This window comes from Mya arenaria, chromosome 14 (genome assembly GCF_026914265.1).
Source record: "Mya arenaria isolate MELC-2E11 chromosome 14, ASM2691426v1".
Lineage (NCBI taxonomy): Eukaryota > Metazoa > Mollusca > Bivalvia > Myida > Myidae > Mya > Mya arenaria.
Window position 1 is genome coordinate 20,413,333 of NC_069135.1, and position 19,745 is coordinate 20,433,077.

The window sequence follows — 19,745 nt, forward strand, 5'->3', positions numbered from 1 at the left end:
AAGTAATTATTTATTTGGTCTTGTATTTTGTTTATTTAGATGACTGTTTTAATCTTCATTTATTTCCAAACAATGAAACTGTTAGAATCGCAAGCTTCAGATGTCATTCTTATTTAGGTCAAGGTCACAACTCAACAAAAAAATATGCCAGAGTGGTGGCGCCAACACCAAGGCTTCGAGGGTAAGGCTTGCATTTCAAATAAAACCTTTCAATTGCTTATAAAGTCTAAGGTAAGATATCAAGGAGTTTGGCATACAGCTAAGCTGGTAATAAATATTCTGGAATCATTTTCACTCTTTAAGTGACTTTTAAAAGCTATTAGAAGAATTTAGTGACGCACTCAATTATTATGCTTCATTATCGGGGCTACATTATCAACTATAAATAAAGAAAGTATTCCTTAATTAAACAACTTGACAATATTTTAAAAAAGGAAACTTTGTTCTAATCACCATGTGAGGACTTTGGTGAAAGAAACAAATGTTTCTTACTTTATTTCTCATACTAAGAAAAAATCATAAACAAATATTTACATTCACCTAATCCTTTGTGTAGAGACAACTTGACATTCATATTGAATAACCAGCAAATCGTTGCTGGCAATGTTTATATCAATAATACATGTATTTACATTCTCACGCGATAAAATTTAAGTTCATTTTGCATGAGCTGGCTGACCATTCTTAACCTCTGACTCACCTGGGTCATGCATATGTAAAACATAAACAAAAATGTCTTGATAATTTTCTTTATCGTTCTTAAATGGTGAACACTTTAAGGAAAATAAATAATAATTTTATGAAAAGGGGAAAATGTAAATATAAGGATTGATTCTTTTTTCTTGTGTTTACATACTTCATGGATTTGCAAAATCGTGGCTGAGCGTTCATACAGTATGAACACACAATAAATTAGAAACCATCTTAAATGTTCCCTGATTAGATTAGCACTTCATTCAACCCATGATGTATGATGTTATTATTATCTGCGAATCATTTATACAAACATTTTATTTCTGCCTTTTATACAATTGAATTATTTTTGTGACCACACAGACTTGAATGCTTGCATATTTCCCAAAGAGTGCATTACCAAGAAGTGCTAGCATGCAGATTGGCATTTGCTCATGTACCCTCCGGCTTTCATTCAGCATGAACGTGAAAAAACAAATGTGGTAAATCCTTATTTAAATTCCTCCCAAGCAAAACATAAAGCCAAAAACAATATTAATGAATATGAAATTATGTACCAACAAAGGCTACTTACTGACATGGTCGAAAACAATAAGAAACTCCTCCTCGGGAAGTCCGTATGCATTGTTTGGCTCCTCAAGCATGTTGTACAAGCTCCCGTGCTCCGTAAGCTGCATCACTATCACCTTGTTGTTTGTCCCTTGCTGAAATGGTATGACTGTTATGTATTTCCCTGTCCAAACATTGAGCATGCAAAACCAACTTTGACTTAGAGGACAAATTTCGGTCTTGCAGGAACAAGTGGTATGTTTTTCATTTGACAAGTTGAAAAATTCTTAATGTGAGAGATAAAAAACGCCAGTATCTTAATGTTCAGGGATCAATAATAAAGGGAGTCTGAGACTCTTAAATTTGGGCCTGGGCCGTGATTACAAACAGTCTCAGGTCTGAGTCTAGACTCTGATAAGCACTTTTATCAAACTGATTCCATTTGTTTTACAAATTTTATAATTGTACAATTTCAAATTATAATGAAATTCAGCGAATTTCACCATCAATGTTTAAGTAGAAAGAAAGCAACAATGAGGAAAAGACTTGGAGTTTTGCCATTTGAGCCTGAACTCATACTTGATCGACTATACCCAAACTCCTTTTTTGAAAGAAAACTCACCTCTTCTTCAGTTGCCAAGAGGAGCACAATATTTCTGTGAGTGAGTTTTTTCATGACAACAAAGAACCTCATATTCATTGTCTGAAAGAAAACTCACCTCTTCTTCTATTGCCAAGAGAGGCACAATATTTCTGTGAGTGAGTTTTTTCATGACAACAAAGAACCTCATATTCATTGTCTGAGAGAAAACTCACCTCTTCTTCTATTGCCAAGAGAGGCACAATATTTCTGTGAGTGAGTTTTTTCATGACAACAAAGGAACTCATATTTATTTTCTGAGAGAAAACTCGACTCTTCTTCAATTGCCAAGTGAAAAAGGCACAATATTTCTGTGTGTGAGTTTTTTCATGACAACAAAGGAACTCATATTCATTGTCTGAGAGAAAACTCACCTCTTCTTCAATTGCCAAGAGAGGCACAATATTTCTGTGAGTGAGTTTCTTCATGACAACAAATTCCCTCATCTGGACCTCGGCAGGCCTCATGTGAGCGGCCTGGCTGAAGACTTTCACTGCCACTTCTTCACCAGTGCTCTGTTAACAGGTAAAAAATAAAATTATGGTCAATGTACAGAAATAGCAATGAACTGTCATGAACAATTTACATAATTGTGACATCATTTAACACAATTTAAAAGAAAGCAGTTTGCAGACTTGGTAAACACAAAGACACTTGGATTGAGATTCCTCATATCCCATGGACTTACATGTGTAAGCATGTGACTTTATAAAAGTTTTGCAGGTTTAACACCTCCCCCCTTGCATATTGAATACTGAATAATAAAGTTATACTGGAATCCTGCCAGCCAAAATAATTACACAAATTCAATTTGTAAATCAAGTTTATTAAAAAAAACATGTCAAAAAAGAGGGTTATTAGATGCTTTTAATCATTTTTAAAATGTTTGATACAAAAAATATAACCTCAGATGCTATATGGATCAACACTTTGGGGCATGACTGCAATTAATGTAATCGAAAGTGTGCACTTATACTTGTTATTATTATAAGGAATTTGAATATATCATTTAAAGCTGTAGTTTAATGATTCTTTTTCAGGCAGTGGTTGAAATTAGCACAAGCCTGCAAGCCCTGAACTTGTAAAATGCTTTCTTTGCTCCCTCAAGTTGATTTAAGAATTCGGGCTTGTTCATACAAAAGTCTAATTTTGATGACTGTTCAGGTGATCTAGGTTATATAGCTTCAATTTTAGAAAATTTCAAAACTTCCTGATGATATATAAGTTACAATATGTTAGATTATATGATAGTTTAGACCATGAAAACTGGGGCAGTTCCATATGAACTTCCTGGACATTAATATTTGAAGTTTTCGTCTGAAATATGGAAGTTTATGCCTCTATTGTCAAACTAGATACTTCAAATATTTAATAATAATGAATAATTTGTAACAATAACTTGCTAACTTCACAATTATATGTATCAAAATAATTCATTTATTTCAAGACTTATATTGAAAATGTGGCCATGAAGTAACAGTGACACGGGGTTTTGATATTCTGAACAAAAAGGTCTTCACTTTTTGTAGAAAATACCTGTAGAGGAAGTTTTTGTACTTTCAAGACTCAATTTTTGGATGTTTTGGAACACTTTTAGGGAGTTTACTGTTATAAACATCCAAACTGCCTTTAACAGAAGCTCCATCAGTGTCTAACGTATAAATTTTTACAGAAATGATATGGTTACATCAGAAGCCAGGTTTTAAAAAGGACAGTGTGCTGCAGGACAGGTATAGGTACAGCTTGCTATAAAGGCATAATTTTTTTTCAAGCTGTAAAGATCTTTTATAAAGGCATTTAAATCAGGATGTAAAGATCTTTTAAGAACTTGAACATTATGAATTTGGCAAATATGTTAGTGATTTTGTTACTTGAAGTGGTATTAGGTTTCAACTGGCAATTGCCAATGGCAACAAAATCGCAACAAAAATAGCGAGAATTTTTCATATTTGTAGGATTTTATCAATTTTACAAAGTATTAATTTTATAATGTGGTAAGCACTCTTTTTAGTTTAAGCAGTCCGCACTAGTGCATGATTAATGATGTTCATCGATACAAGCAGCATTGCAGCATGCTATCATGGATCTGTATGCTAATTTGTGGGCTGTTGTCATGGACTGGGAAATTAGTTAGACATTCTTATTGCTTTAACAGGATTAACATAATACAAGGCCCTTTTCAGTCCATTTTGGGAAAAAGACAGTAGACATTTGGGAAAATTTATGTAATGAAAAATACCATTTTGAGAAAAAATGATCGCTTTACATCAAAATATGAGAAATTTTAAAGTTAAAAGAACATGCTTTTCTGTCACCTGCAAATTGGGAAATTTGTTAAAATACTAGTTTCTTTTCCCTTTCAATAGACCTGAAATATCAACCAGTTTGCTAGTTTCCAATTTCATCATTAAGAAATATTTTATTTCATTCCCACCTACAAACAATATGACAAGAAGGAAGCTTCAATTTGTCATAATTTGTTATAATACCTTGTTACGGCCCTTGTACACCATGCTAGTGGCGCCTTGGCCTAGAGGTTTTGTCACATCCCATAGGAACCCACCAGACCCTCGCAAACTCATCTTGAACACAAGTGGTTTTGCCAAGGCATCTGTAGCTTATTTCTGAAAATGTAAAAAGCGTCTGTAATATATTGAAGACAAGAGCTGTCACAGAGACAGGGTGTTCAACTACTTCGCCACTTTTAAGTAAAGGATTGCAAAGTTTTGGTGAAACATACATGGATCATTGTTACATAAGGTTAAATGTTTCTAAGTCAGACAATAAAGTGGCAAATTTTTTCTATGAGTTATCATACTTGATTGTTAAAAGTTTCAATGCAATACATCAATAGGTTGCTGAGTTATTGACAATTATACAGGTGCTAAGATGCCAAACCTTAACCAGAATTTCTATGGTGTATAATAAAGGGGCTAAACTTATATTATATGCAAGATAGAGATATCATATCAGAATAGTTAAGAAGGTCTGATGGTTGGGCACCTGTGGACCATGTATAAATGCAAAACATCTTTTTTAGCGAGATACTGACTTAAATGTTGTTACATGAAAACCCTTAACCAAAATTTCTACATTGAAAAAAAGGACCATTATTTGCAAAATAGAGTTATCTTACATGGTTATTCAAGTAGGTTGGATGGTTGAGTAACATTGTATAAAGTCTCAATGTATACATCAAGTAGTCGCTGGAATATTAACCTAACCAAAAAGTCCAATAATAAAGGCCCCACTGGTGCTTGTCACATTGCCTTGATACAGTAATATATTTTTTTTATAATTTTTTTTTTTCATTTTTTTAATTTTTTTTTCATTTTTTTTTTTTTGTGAAGTTAGTGAAAATATGTCATTTTAAAAAATATTCAACAATGTTTCATGAAAAAAAATGTTTTTCCTCCCCTAAAACATGTTAAATACAGACTGACATGCAAACTTTGCACATGCATTTCAAAGAGAAGCTTGAACTTTACATTGTGAACTTGTTGAATAAGACGTGTATTTATCCAAATTGAACGTTTTTTGTTGCGGTATAGTTGGATAATATGAACAAAGGTAATAAAAGTTATGTATAGCTTTCGACTGACATGATGTGTATTTGCCGAGATAATGAATAGGAAGGTGCTTACTGTACATGCAAACCTTAACCAAGGTGTAACACTGAGGCTAGGGTGATTAATATGGTTGGGTATAAAAGACTGGCCGGACCAAATCCGGACCAACAGAAATCCCTGAACTGTTACGGAATTCGTTTGGAATTTTCCTAATTTTGTGTCGGTATAAAAGAATGGTCGGACCGGACAAAATTCAAATATGCATTGCTATGTTTTATACATATTTTATTAAAATTGTATTTTACTATGTCTGTCTGTGCGCCTGTTTGGGCGCCTGTATGTGCGTCTGTATGTATGTCTGTCTTTGCATCTGTATGTGTGTCCGTATGTATGTCAGGCTGTCTGTATGTCTGTCTGTGTGTCTGTATGAATGTCTGTGTGCATGTATGTACGTCTGTCTATATGTCTGTTTGTACGGCTGTATGTGCGTTTTTAAGTATGTATGTGAGTATATTGTTCACACAGAATCATTTTCTAAGATTAAATTAACTTATGTATCATGTATGACTATGTATTTAAAAACACTATGTAATAAGCTGTTAATTTTTGTTTTTACTATAATTATTACTAATTTTATTATTATTATTATTATTATTATTATTATTATTATTATTATTATTCCCAGCAGGCACACAACGTTGTTTCAACGTTGAAATATAGTTGAATATTGGTCACAACGTCGATCAACAATATTTCAACATTGAAACAACGTTGAAGCTTCAACGTTGAAAAATTGTCGACATTTCGACGTTGAAATACAGTCGATACCTCAACAATGAGGATGGTTGAAAAACGGTTGTCATATTGATGTTGTCATGACATTCGAATATAGATCGATATTCTGTGCTGATTATATTAATATTTCCACATTCATTTTTTTATAGAGAGCCATTCATGCTTGAAGAGTAGACTTCTTTTTTTAGGCTGAATGGCCATCTACCGCAATACAGAGTTACCCCGATTGGAAAGCTCGAAATGAGTTGCGCCCCTAGCGTATTGCGTAGTTCCGGTCAGTTTTCAAAAACATATCGATTGTGCAGATCATCAGTAACAGCAGAGCTCTAAAATTATCGTAAATTCCATTAGTTCAAGCTAACTATGTGTGGAAAGTGACAGTCGGTTCAATTCGAGTAAGTACGTTTGGTATTTATTTTCAAAATCATGCATTTCGGATACGACAGAATTTGGATTTCCATTGTTCAAATTATGGTGAAAAATGTTCATATCAAGCGGTGATCTTGCATTGCTATTAACAATACTCTTCTTTGCATCTATTATGTTTATAAAGGATGGTTTATTTACATTTATTGTTTTAATCTTTTACATTTCAGCATGGATGAAGAAGAGGTGGCGCATCGCATTGTTGATGGGGCAGGTTTTTTTTACCATTAACATGTACATACTGTATAAATGTAATCCAAACAAAACTGTGTTCTTTTTAGTTTTCACCTTACCTTAACCCTTCAGCGGTTTAACTGCAACGTCTATTCAATGTTGAAACTGCAACTCTGGTTCAACCTCATTTCAACGTTGTTTCAACCTCGTTTCAACGTTGTTTCAACGTTTAAACCGCAACGTTGTTTCAACGTTGAAATCACAACGTCAATACAACTATCAAATACAACCATATTTCAACCTTTTCTCAACGTTGAAGGATGACTGTTGTTTCAACGTTGCTTCAACGTTGTTGTGCCTGCTGGGTTATTATTATTATATCGATGAATAAATAAAATATATATGAAACATAGCAATGCATATTTTAAATTTGGTCCGGAAATTAGGTAAACTTCCGAACGATTTCAGTAACAGTTCGGAGATTTCAGTTGGTCCCGATTTGGTCCGGTCCGGCCAGTCTTTTATACCCAACCATTAATATAACTCTCCTTATCTTCGAATAATGGAATTTATAATTGAAGACACAAAGTACTACATACTATATCCAAACTTTTATGAACATTTCAACAGATACATGTCTAACTTTGTCAAAACATCGGAAGTAAACAATCGGATACAGGATGTCACCGTCTGTTAAACCTGATTAAATCCTTTTATTGAACAGAACCTTTACCTTTATTCTAGATTTAAATTGGTTGTTTTCTTGTTCAGATTTCATGATTGTCACTATTCTTGGCATAAATGGTAAAATTCGTCAACTTTCGATGACGAGGACGAACTGGTAGCCATTATATTATTCGTCAAAACGTCCATTTGCCAAACAAGTCGTCGTCTCAACATTTGACATTTACAGTACAAGGGTACCCAATCCATTACATCATATGGCCACTTGGAGCTCTCATTTAAATGCCAGGACATTGCATGAATATTAATTAAATCGAATATGTTGCAATATTTCTATTCATATCCTTTCAAAAAAAGAACTTGTGATAAGGGAAAGTTGTTTTTTTTCAAATTGGCTGAAGTTAAAGTAATTAATTAGCTGATAAGCTGTAAGAACTTCAGTCGCATGTTCAATTTCGGCTAGATTTTCTAATTGACGACTTCAGTCCTAAATTATAATTAAGTATATTGCCGAGTAAAAAGAAAATGTACACTTGATGTCGATGACCGTAAAGAATCTTGTACATTTAGCAATGTGTTGTTCTAGAATATGTCACCGAAACGTAACAATACTATTTATATTTACATAAATATGACCAAAAACAACTTGCTGTCTGTGCCATAGTTACTTGCTTAGTTTCACATTGATCACCCATCATTCGCAATAATGCAACGTACATATACACGTATCTCGGGGTTACATTAGCCCCTACATTAGTACATAATTAATACATTTTGGAAGGCAGATCCGCTGCGTACATTGTTCTCTGAAATCATGTGATAGATAGATTTATTCGTGCATATATATATGTCATAGTAACAAACCAAATATCTCATAAAGTTGTGCGTTAATAAAGAATTAATTCAATGTGACAAATATATAACACAGGATAACCCATTAAAGTTATTCAACTTATTTCCAATGGGGTCCTTATGACAAATATAATTATTTGCCAAGATCTCAGTTGTAAGCTGTTTAAATTAGGTTTTCTTATACAAAAATAACATGCATGTACTCTTGGCCAGTTAAAGAATGGTTGAATGTTTGAGATCGAACTTTTACAGTTATAATGCAACCGACTGTTAAAACCATATGACACTTTAGCGTAATATGACAAAAATCTTTGAACTGATATTCAAGATTAAATGAATAACAATTAATAAAATAGGAAATCTTCCATTTCTGCACATTTCATACCAACAATGAGATGTGATTTCACTTTTTTTCTAAAGCATTCTTATTTTTCAATTCTTTTAACTTTATTGGAAGACTGTTCCAGTCCTGGATTGCTTGATAAAAGAAAGTATTTAATATAAAACTGTCAGCCTGTGGCACTTTAAAATTTCCAGCACTATGTCTACTGTTGTAAGAATGTGTGGATGAGGCTAAAGTAAAATGTTCATGTAAGTATGATGGGCATTTGCAATTAAAAATTTTATGTACATGGTTTAGTCGTAGTTGCTTTATCCTATTTTCTATATTAAGCCATCCAATATCACTGAAAGCCGAGACTTTCAGGGAAGTTCTACAATCATAGCCATAAATAAATCTGACAACTTTGTTCTGAGTGTCCTGTAATCTGTTCTTGAATTGTTTAGATATACCACTGTACCAAGATGTCGATGCATAGTCAAAATGACATTGTATTAAGGAGTTACATAACAATCTTCTTAGATTCATATCTAAAAAACGATTTTGTCTATATAAAATTTTTAGCCTAGAATTAACTTTACTAACAATATTGTTAACAATAGATGCAGCACTGAGATCATTGTCCAGTATACTTCCAAGATATTTAACAGATTATTTAGGTTTTATGATATGGCCATTGCAGTTAACATTAAAGCTATCAACTTTTGTTAGTTTTCTTTTAGACCCAAATAAAATACATTCTGTTTTTTCCAAGATGCAAAGACAGTTTGTTGTCAACTAACCACTTACTACAGTTTTCAAGTTCCTTGCCGAGTACATTACTAATAACAGACGGATCTTTGTGTGAGAAAAGGATAGCACTATCATCTGCATATAATATTAATTTACATTTTTCACTTATGCTTATACTCATATCATTGACATAGCATAAAAACAGCAACGGTCCAAGTATGCTTCCTTGAGGAACGCCACAAGAGATGTTCATGAATTCAGACGTTGTATTATTTACATTGACAACTTGTTTACGTCCAGATAAATATGATTGAAACCACTCAATTGAATCCACACCAATTTCTTTTAACTTCTGACATAGAATTTTGTGATCTACGGTATCAAACGCCTTTTGAAGATCCAGCATAATCACTCCTGTGTATAGACCTTTGGAATTTTGTTCTTTTATATGGTCGGTCAAATTAATTAGGCAGGAGTCAGTTGAATAGTTACATCTAAAATCACTCTGAAGTTCGTATAATAATCCATGTTTAACAAGAAAAGATTCTAGTTGGTTGTATACAACTCTTTCTAAGATTTTTGAAACTATACATAGTATGCTTACAAGTCGATAGTTTGAAACATCAGATCTGTTGTTTTTCTTAAACAATGGTTTAACTTTAGCATTTTTGAGTTCAGATGGTACAATGTTACTTGTGATAGAGCTGTTTATCAGAAACGTTACTGGTATCTTTAAAAATGGTGCAGCATCTTTTAAAAATCTTGCAGGAATGTTATCTAACCCTGTGCTTTTTGAACAATTTAGTTTACATAGTTCCTTGTAAATGTATTCTTCAATAACAGTGTGAAGTTTAAATTTAACAGAGTCAGGATTTCTATCTTTATAAAATCGTTTAAAACAGTCAGACTCATAGTTAAACAAATTGAAGGGCAAAGGTAGTTTTTTTACTAATGTTGAGGCTACAGTAGTAAAAAAAGTATTAAAGTGATTTGCAATCTTGCATGGTTCAAAACAATTTTCATCATCAATGTTCAAAACAATATTTGGAGAAGATTTACTTTTACTACTATATCCAAGATTTTTTAAATCTGACCACAGCTTTTTTGGATCATTTTATTTTCTTCCAGCTTGTTCGACATATATTCTGATTTGGCCTTAATAACTTCTTTCTGAACAAGGTTTCTGTAAAAACGATATTTATCTAACATCTCCTTCTGTTTGTATTTTTTGAATTTGAAATAAAAAGCATCTCTTTGACTGAGTGTATCGACAAAGAACAATATCCGTCTCAGCCTATCGACCATCCAATAATTATAAAAACTGAAACCCAAACACGATATAAAGCCATCAGAAATAAACTTTATAAACCCATTGTAAACGAACTTAATAAAGCCATATCGCAAACGATCTTTATAGGGCCATCACAAAAGATCGTTATAGACCCTTCGCTAAATATCTTTATAAAGCTATCGTAAAAGAACTTTATAAAGCCATTGTAAATTATATTTTAAAGCAATTGCAAACGATCTTAATAAAGTCATCACAAACAAACTTTATAAAGCTATCGCAAACGAACTTTATAAAGTTATCGCAAACGAACTTTATAATGCTATCGCAAACGAACTTTATAAAGCTATCGCAAACGATCTTGATAAAGCTATCGCAAACGATCTTTATAAGGCTATCGCAAACGAACTTTATAAAGCTATCGCAAACGATCTTTATAAAGCTATCGCAAACGATCTTGATAAAGCTATCACAAACAAACTTTATAAAGCTATCGCAAACGAACTTTATAAAGCTATCGCAAACGATCTTGATAAAGCTATCGCAAACGATCTTTATAAGGCTATCGCAAACGAACTTTATAAAGCTATCGCAAACGATCGTTATAAAGCTATCGCAAACGAACTTTATAAAGCTATCGCAAACGAACTTTATAAAGCTGTCGCAAACGAACTTTATAAAGCTATCGCAAACGATCCTTATTAAGCTATCGCAGACGAACTTTATAAAGCTATCGCAAACGAACTTTATAAAGCTGTCGCAAACGAACTTTATAAAGCTATCGCAAACGATCTTTATAAAGCTATCGCAAACGATCCTTATAAAGCTATCGCAGACGAACTTTATAAAGCTATCGCAAACGAACTTTATAAAGCTGTCGCAAACGACCTTTATAAAGCTATCGCAAACGATCTTGATAAAACTATCGCAAACGATCTTTATAAAGCTATCGCAAACGATTTTTAGAAAGCTATCGCAGACGAACTTTATAAAGCTATCGCAAACGAACTTTATAAAGCTGTCACAAACGACCTTTATAAAGCTATCGCAAACGATTTTTATAAAGCTATCGCATACGTTATTTATAAAACCATTGTAAAGGATTTTTTTTAAAGCCAGCGCAAAGGTTTTTACTAAATTCAAGAAAGCTGCAAACTGTATAATAGGATATCTTTACCGTCCAGACATATACTGGGCTAGTAATTCCACCACTGGTCATAAGTATAGAAAGATGAACGAACAGTACCTCCTTCCTCCTCGAGCCTGAGCTCGCCACTCACACGTTGTTGGAATTAACACACATGGATAAACAACCCAACGTGTCCTTATACATGCGGGGACACGACAAACATAGCTATTTAGAATCAAACTTAAATGTAAAACTCTATCCGATAAAAATTGTGTGTGATTCAGCAATGCATAGAGATTTGGCTCAAGCACTGACTTGGACAAACACCGGACGATAAAACACCGGATCTAACTTACATGTTGAGTAGAACGCAACAACCACTAATGGTATTTTATATGGTAAACATTGACATTCCAAGGTGTTCGGAAGCTATATCTTATCATGGTGGAAAAAAAATCTATGCGTTTTTCCAATACATTTAGAAGTAACCAAACTATTCGGACACCAGTAAAGAGGAAAAAGTGACCCAATCTGTTCCGCTATTCTGTCCCGCCAGTCTCTACTTTTTCCATGAAACCCATCATCACAGTACTAGGAGTACATAAACTCAAACAGAAGCAGCACGTCATGATAAGATTCCCTCACGTCTACTGAAACTGGTCGCTGCTGAACTGTCTCTAAACAGCCCAGTTAACCTCGACCAAGGACAAATCCACACTGAACTGAATTTTGGCACTATGCATTCTTAGATAATCAACGTCCTCTAACCTCGTACTTAATTTGCTGCCCTTGACGTCCTCGCATCCGCATCAGCGATCCCCGATGATATCAGGAGTTCCTCAAGCTAGTGTCCAGGAACCGCATTCTTTCTTTGAATACATAAATGACACCCGACTGTTAAATTCGAAGTAATTAGGCTGCAAGACAGCTACAAGAAGACATAAGTATACACGATTAGGAACGCGACTTTGGGAATAATCTCCTCATACCTCTCGGACAAATCATCTAAACACTATCACAGGAAGGCACACTGAACCACTCCTTTATCAAAAGAAGTAATTCAACGTATCCGCCCTAGCTAAGCCAAACACTTTTCGAACATACGTATGTAAAAGTTAAGAGTGTTCTTCGTCTTTTGACGCCCCAAGTACGGACAATCTGATCAATCAACTAGAGATGGTCCAGTTCGCTTTGCCAAATATAACTACTAAATGACCAGTAGCGTTATCTACATGTTGACAAGTTAGAGTGGAAAGCCATCCAGCGCCGTAGAAGGAAGTATCCATGTCAAAAACAAACCTCGCCACTTAGACCTTAGGAAAACCTCACAAGGGGACACAACCAGCAACTTATTCAAATATCAGTAAGTAAATCAGTCTAGCTCTACAGTTTCTATCCAGCACCCATCCTCTGGAAACTCCTCAGAGGTAGACAGCTCGTCAATGGCAAAATCCAGTTTGCCCTTGTGATACTCGGTGGCTATTTGACCCCAACTAAGAACTGCTTTATCCGTTTGTATATTCGATGTGCAAAAAGCAGGTTTTATCTTTCAAAAGCTTTTCCAACTGCCGAGTGCGCTCCTATTTTCATCCACATCGCGAGAACAATCATTTTTGCTTGTGGTGATGATGATGATGATGTACAAACCACGTGCAACGTTAAGCAACATGCACTTAGTGCCTGTCTTTGAAGCCATCCAGCTGTCGCATGTCTCGGCCCGTTAAAATGAGACTTGCTGCACGACGTTACATTGCATAATATCAGGGAATGTATTTAATTATACAAAACTACTACTCCAGAAAGTGCACCAAACCAGACCTTTTATATGGATTTCTGACAATTTGTTAACGAGCCTGCATAATGCGACACTAGCCCCATCTAAAAAGAAGGAAATCGCCGTGTCAAGTCCCCAGCTAAGTCAAATACCTGACGCACATGTATGTCCAATTTTAATGTATTCTTTGTCTGCTTAGGTCCCATAACTGCATGCACCAGTGCACCAAATCTGACTTTGTATTCAGGATTCCGGACCTTTTGTTAACAAACCTGCATAGTGCAAATTTAGCCTTTACTAGAATGAATGGAAAAGTTAACGGTTGTCAAACCAATAATAGGATAACAGTTTGTAAATAGATAAAAACCCATGTTATTTATTGAAAACTCCGCAAAATGATCAACACATAACCAACACTAAAAGAAAAACAAAACTACATACACTAAAAAATAACATCTTTTTCGATTAACGAGAAGCTAAATGTATGTTGCTTTTAAGAGCAGTTAGCTTGATCGCTCTAATGACAACTAATATACAATGGTTCGTTACAAAAGATCTTCATAGTTCTCCATGGTAAGTTTTTTTGCTGTCTCACGGAGAGCGCCCCTCTGTTCCATGACATTGCATAGAAAATATCCATTTAAAATGAAATGTTAAAACCACTTGGACGTTCTTGGTTGTTTTTTTTCCAAAAGCGCTTTCTGGTAAAAAGAAGCATCGTTCAACCGATCGAAAAAGTGCAGGGAATGTTTCACCTTCCCTCACGAGCATCCAATTGTGTTTTTTTTGCGTATCCAACAAGTCCCAAGGAGAGATTGCATAACTATATAGCAAGAAACAGCTACCTGTCCTACGGAAAGATTGCGTATCCAACACGAAACAGCTACTTGTCCTACGGAAAGATTGCGTATCCAACAAGAAACAGCAACTTGTCCTACGGAGAGATTGCCTATACAAGAAACTGATACTATTCCTACTGAGAGATTACGTATCCAACAAGAAAAAGTTATTTGTCCTACTGAGAGATTACGTGTCCTTACGTGTCTAACAAGAAACAGCTACTTTTTACCCTCAATAAAACTTTGTATAATAAAACAATTGAAACTTAGCCCACAAGCCCAGTAGCCTTAAAATCAATAAAAAAATCTTGGACTTACTAAGCAGGAGCTAAACAAGAGCATTATGTTGCGTTTCCAACACTACGTGGCTATTGACATGGCGAGTATGACGATTACAATAGCAGGCTTTTATCACACGATAACGAAAAGAAGTATCAAGTGCTTAAAAACGACCTGAAATAGAGATACTTTTCCTGGTTCGTACTGATTGCTTTATTTCTGGATCACATGTAACTAGAATATAAGCATTCTTACTTCTACTATTAGCGGAGCGTGCTAGTAAATCAGTTGACTTAAGCACAACACAATGGCGCTGCCATTTTCTACCCAAGAGATGGTCAATTTGTACCGCACAAACAACGGGTTCAAACAGTCAACATCAACACTTCGTATAACTTCGTGCCATGCTGGTCGGAGCACAATTCAAAGCTACGACGCAAATGGTCGGCTGAAGAGATACCAATGCGAAAATGTTTATGTATTGATGATTTGTGGCGGCATAAGCCCCCCTCTTCAGTAGTTAATTCCACGTGATACGTCACATTATACGCCACATCGCTGATGGCAGCAGTCGGTTTCTTAAATGTGTGAAGTCGATCGACAGGCTATAGATGTTGCACTCGGTTTGAATTCACTAGATTGTCACGACCACCAAACGCAACAGAGAAAAAAACCCAGCAACTTTTACAAACAACAAAATGTATTTACTGACAGTTTAACAAATATAGTTTCAAATAAGTTATGCTAAAATTTAAATACTTAGAATAAGGTATAATGTCCCAAGTTAAAAAGTTCACAAAATACCTTCACTATTCTGGTATTTTTATGTCTAATAATTCAAATCCACATGTGGTATTGAACATTTTAATTCCAACGACTCATTTAGAATAATTTCCACGAAATGTTGAAATGTTATCCTTATAGAATTGTTTAATTAAATCAAAGATTTCAGGAATGTTCTAGCACTGGTAAAACTTATTATAGAAACTTTAAATTTACTCCAAAAATCCTGGATCAGAGAACTGTGTCCTTATATTCAAAATAAGAGTGTTTAAGAACCTATCATAAAAATCCTCAAGAACTTTCTTTCAATTTCTAAAAGAATCGTTGTTTAATAGAGAATAGATAGAAAATTCTAAACTTATCCTGATAAATGCGTTCTAAAAATATCATAGGGTAAATATCTAGTTTGCATTAATTAATCTAGGTGACCTTACAAAAAACTTTGAAAAGAGATTATCAAACAATGAAATACTGATTTAAACATGCATATGCCCTTAACAATTATACAATGAAAACTACATGGACAAGCCCAATAGTCATACATTCAAATCAAACCCCTGTTTAGAGCTAAAGGCAATGATCAAAACGACAATGAACTACAGACACAAACGTATTGACACCACATACACACGTACACTACAAACAGACCAGGCACTCATCAAAATAGCTTTACCCGAACGTGACACGATTTCACTGGAATACGAGTCTACTTGGTGCTCAAACTAGTTTATTTCAAGGCAATAACCAAACAAAGACGGATTTAAGCCAAGTCAAAGGCAAGAGCATTCTATGCTTCAAATGTTCATTTGCAAAAAGTAGTAGCACGCAAGCAAAAGAGTCCAAGAAGTTTGCGAACAAACACCAACGATAACGGAGAAAAATCATTGCTCAATAAGGACATCTTTCAAACAAACGGGCAAGAGGAAAAAAAACGAAAAATACTTTAAGAGTCCTCCCTAAAGAGCAGAAGACTTCATATGGCAAACTATTCTCATAATCGTGTAAGTTAAGAGTGGAAATAAGAATTGATGTAAACTAGCAAAACACAGAAGAGTCTTGCCTTTTCTTCAAAAAAAAATGAAAATGTGATCTTTACGAGTGTCTCGTCCTCAAATTGATAAAAACCCTGATCATTTACAGTTTTGAGATTACCAAAATACCGAATAAGTAAATACCAATGATAAGTTGTTTAAAATTCCAAACAAAAAACACAGAAAGAGAACAGTTCTGCCACGACTCAAGATGTCTCTGGCAAAGGTATCTGACTTAAACCTTTCTCAGTTTTACTTGTATCCGAATGCAGTATTATCAAGGTACATATGTATAAGTCGTATCGGTTACTGACATTAGTGTTCCGATTTTAACAATTTTGATAAAATTATCATGTTATCGTTATCATAACCGATATGATTCTCAAAATTCAAAACGAACGATCTTTGAATTAAGTTTTATACCAAATACATTGTAATTTATTGTTAACGTTGAGTGATTATTTAGCTACTAGCGATGGCATTATCGGTCAGAATTAGTAGTTTTTATTAAGTATAAACATTGTGTATATAATTATTAAACGTTTACATGTTTTCACTATGCCTTAACAGCACTGTCACCTATGACTGTATGCATTCTTCAGAACTTGTGGCACGTGTTACGACCACAAAAGAGAAAGAGACATCAACTTTAACCAAGTTTTAAACATAAAGAACAATTATGTTCTAACAGAAATTCAAATATAAGTAATTGCTAAGATTAAAATACCTATAATAACGGGTCATGTCCAAAATCCAAACGTCCATAAACTATCTTTAATGCTCCTGGTATTTTTGATATCCACAAAATTAAATTCACATGAAATATTGAACACTATAGATTGGTTAGGGGCCATTTTCGCTCGGAAATGGTGGTTTTTCTTTAATAACTCGAGATATACTGAATTTTTCAAAATAAATTTCATAGGGAAACGTTTAGCTCCTGATCTAAAATTTAGTATGATAAGATTTATATTGTTTATTTATTTTAAGAACGAATTCACGTGCTAAACATTCTCATTAAAATCCGCTGAAATGACAGTGAACAATATGAATAATTAGTCCAGTTGAGAAAAATTGTAATTATACTTAAAAAATCTAACTAACAACAAGATGTTTTCTCTATAATTCTGAACATGGTGCTTTGTTAAGACAAGTATTTTGGGGTGAAATAATCTTATTTTAAACGGTTAAAAATCGATAATTCCTTGCACAAATATGGCGAAACCTGGTGCAATTTCAATATTGTGGATTAAATTTGCCTATGTTTTGAGATAAAAATAATAGTTTCAGCTTCATTTGAACACAAACTGCCTTTTGTATGAAAAACAATCATATATTGAAGTACTTGACAAAGGATTAACAGGGAAACATGAATGATTGGTACGGGCACAAAAGTGGTCCCTAACCAGCATGAATATTATTAAAGTCTAACAACCCTTTAAATCTAAGGTTTTAGAAATGTTCTCAGACTGGTAACACTTTTATAGAAACTTCAATATTTCCCCAAGACCCCGAATGAGAAAGATTTGTATACACCAAATAAAAACGTTGCAAAACATGCTACAACAACTCTCAAGAACTTTCTCTCAAATTCTTTAAGTATCTTGTTTCTTTTTAAACTGATATACGACATGGCATAAATAGAAAATTCTAGAACATTCTTAACTTATCCTGATAAGTACATTCTAAAATTATAGTTTACATTTATGAATCTAGGTCACTTATCAATGAAAATTGATTATTAAACAATTTAGTACTGAATTTAAAAACATATACATGAAACACGCGTACTATACAGGTCTCTTCTTTACTATATGTACATGTTATAGATTGTGTATTCAAAGTAACGACAACGACCACAGGAATAAGTTTGATTCGATACATGTACCTATAAACGTCTTCAAGTTAATCGTTGAAACTCAGGTAATGCGAGTTGATCGATTAAGTCATCTGGGCTTATAACCGTAAGATTGTCTTTTTATGTTAAATGTTGACAGATGAAGATACGTACACGTTAAAAAAAACGAACGTTAATGTATTTTATGCACTAACAATGATATTGAAGATGAATACCTTTTTGTTTTGATTTGTCCACAATTTAATAACACAAGAACAAATACATTCATAAATCTTATTATCCATGGCAAGTTAAATATTACACTCCGCATGTCTCAGGAAACTAGCTTTATATTCCAAACATGCCTTAAAATGACGATATAACGCTTTGAATGATAATGATTAACTTCATTTATTTTTAACTGTTTTGGATTTTTGATAATGCACCTTGGTATTTAACTGTTTTTGACATGTCAGGCATTTATGTTATTGTAACAACGATGTTAAAGTTTACATTAAATGCTCTGTTCTATTCTGTTCTGTTTCGTTACACTTCTCACCGATTGGCTTTTATCAGGTATTTATTTTGTTTGTTTGTTGTTGTTTTTTGTTGTTGTTTTTTCAAAGAAAAATAGTTTGACAACTGTACAAGTACATTTGTAAATCAGTTATAGATCCAATATAAAAGAACACTTTCAAACTATTATTTATATAAATAATGTTTTATTCCAGAATTATTAATCTTCCTACTATCTCCACGATTCCTAGTCCCATCAGAGATCGACTATTCTTTTAAGTCAATTATTTTGAATATCAATTAAAACTAGTAAAAACTAACGTCACTATTCAATTAGTTACCAATATTTACCTGCTTGAAATTTTTTGAAAATGAACTCGTTTTTGAATCAACTTGAACAAAACGAAACATTATTTTACCATTATTTTACCATTGTTGTTTATCCGTTGCCATGTGTTGTCAAGTTCAGAGAAAACACAAGTAATCCACATATTGCAGTATAATCCTTCTTAGAAATTTTCAGTTTCATAGCAAATAGAAGATCAAGTTTCGGTATTGTAACTAATGTTTACAATTCGGCCACGGCGGAAGTTAAATAAAACGCATAACAAAAAATATTGCGGTTAAACAGCTGACGTTATTCCAAGTAAATAGTAACCATTTACTTATCAGTAGATCAATTTTCAAGGGTAATAGCCCTTAAGTTATGAACAGGCGTTTATTTTTCCAAATAGCACAGACAAGTCATTTGATGATGCAGGGCTATCCAGGGGATTTCCAAACACGTAGTACAATGCTTATGTAAATCGAAAGTA

General features: G+C 33.8%; 1 protein-coding gene across 4 annotated transcripts in view; it reads right to left on the reverse strand.

The window, feature by feature from the left end:
- The window catches only part of LOC128217920 (serine/threonine-protein kinase TBK1-like), a 54,419-nt gene extending 34,735 nt beyond the window's left edge, over positions 1-19,684 (reverse strand). Inside the window, exons 1-4 of one of the 4 annotated variants that reach the window (XM_052925383.1) lie at positions 19,596-19,684; positions 4,372-4,506; positions 2,257-2,397; positions 1,268-1,397 (exon numbers count right to left, since the gene is read on the reverse strand). In XM_052925383.1, the coding sequence (XP_052781343.1) occupies positions 1,268-1,397; positions 2,257-2,397; positions 4,372-4,464 (364 nt within the window). In that variant the 5' untranslated portion in view covers positions 4,465-4,506; positions 19,596-19,684. Of the gene's footprint in view, positions 1-1,267; positions 1,398-2,256; positions 2,398-4,371; positions 4,507-7,579; positions 7,709-19,349 lie in introns of those variants that run through there. The other 3 variants (XM_052925381.1, XM_052925380.1, XM_052925382.1) reach the window with 3 other exon arrangements.
- Positions 19,685-19,745: the final 61 nt, after the last annotated feature.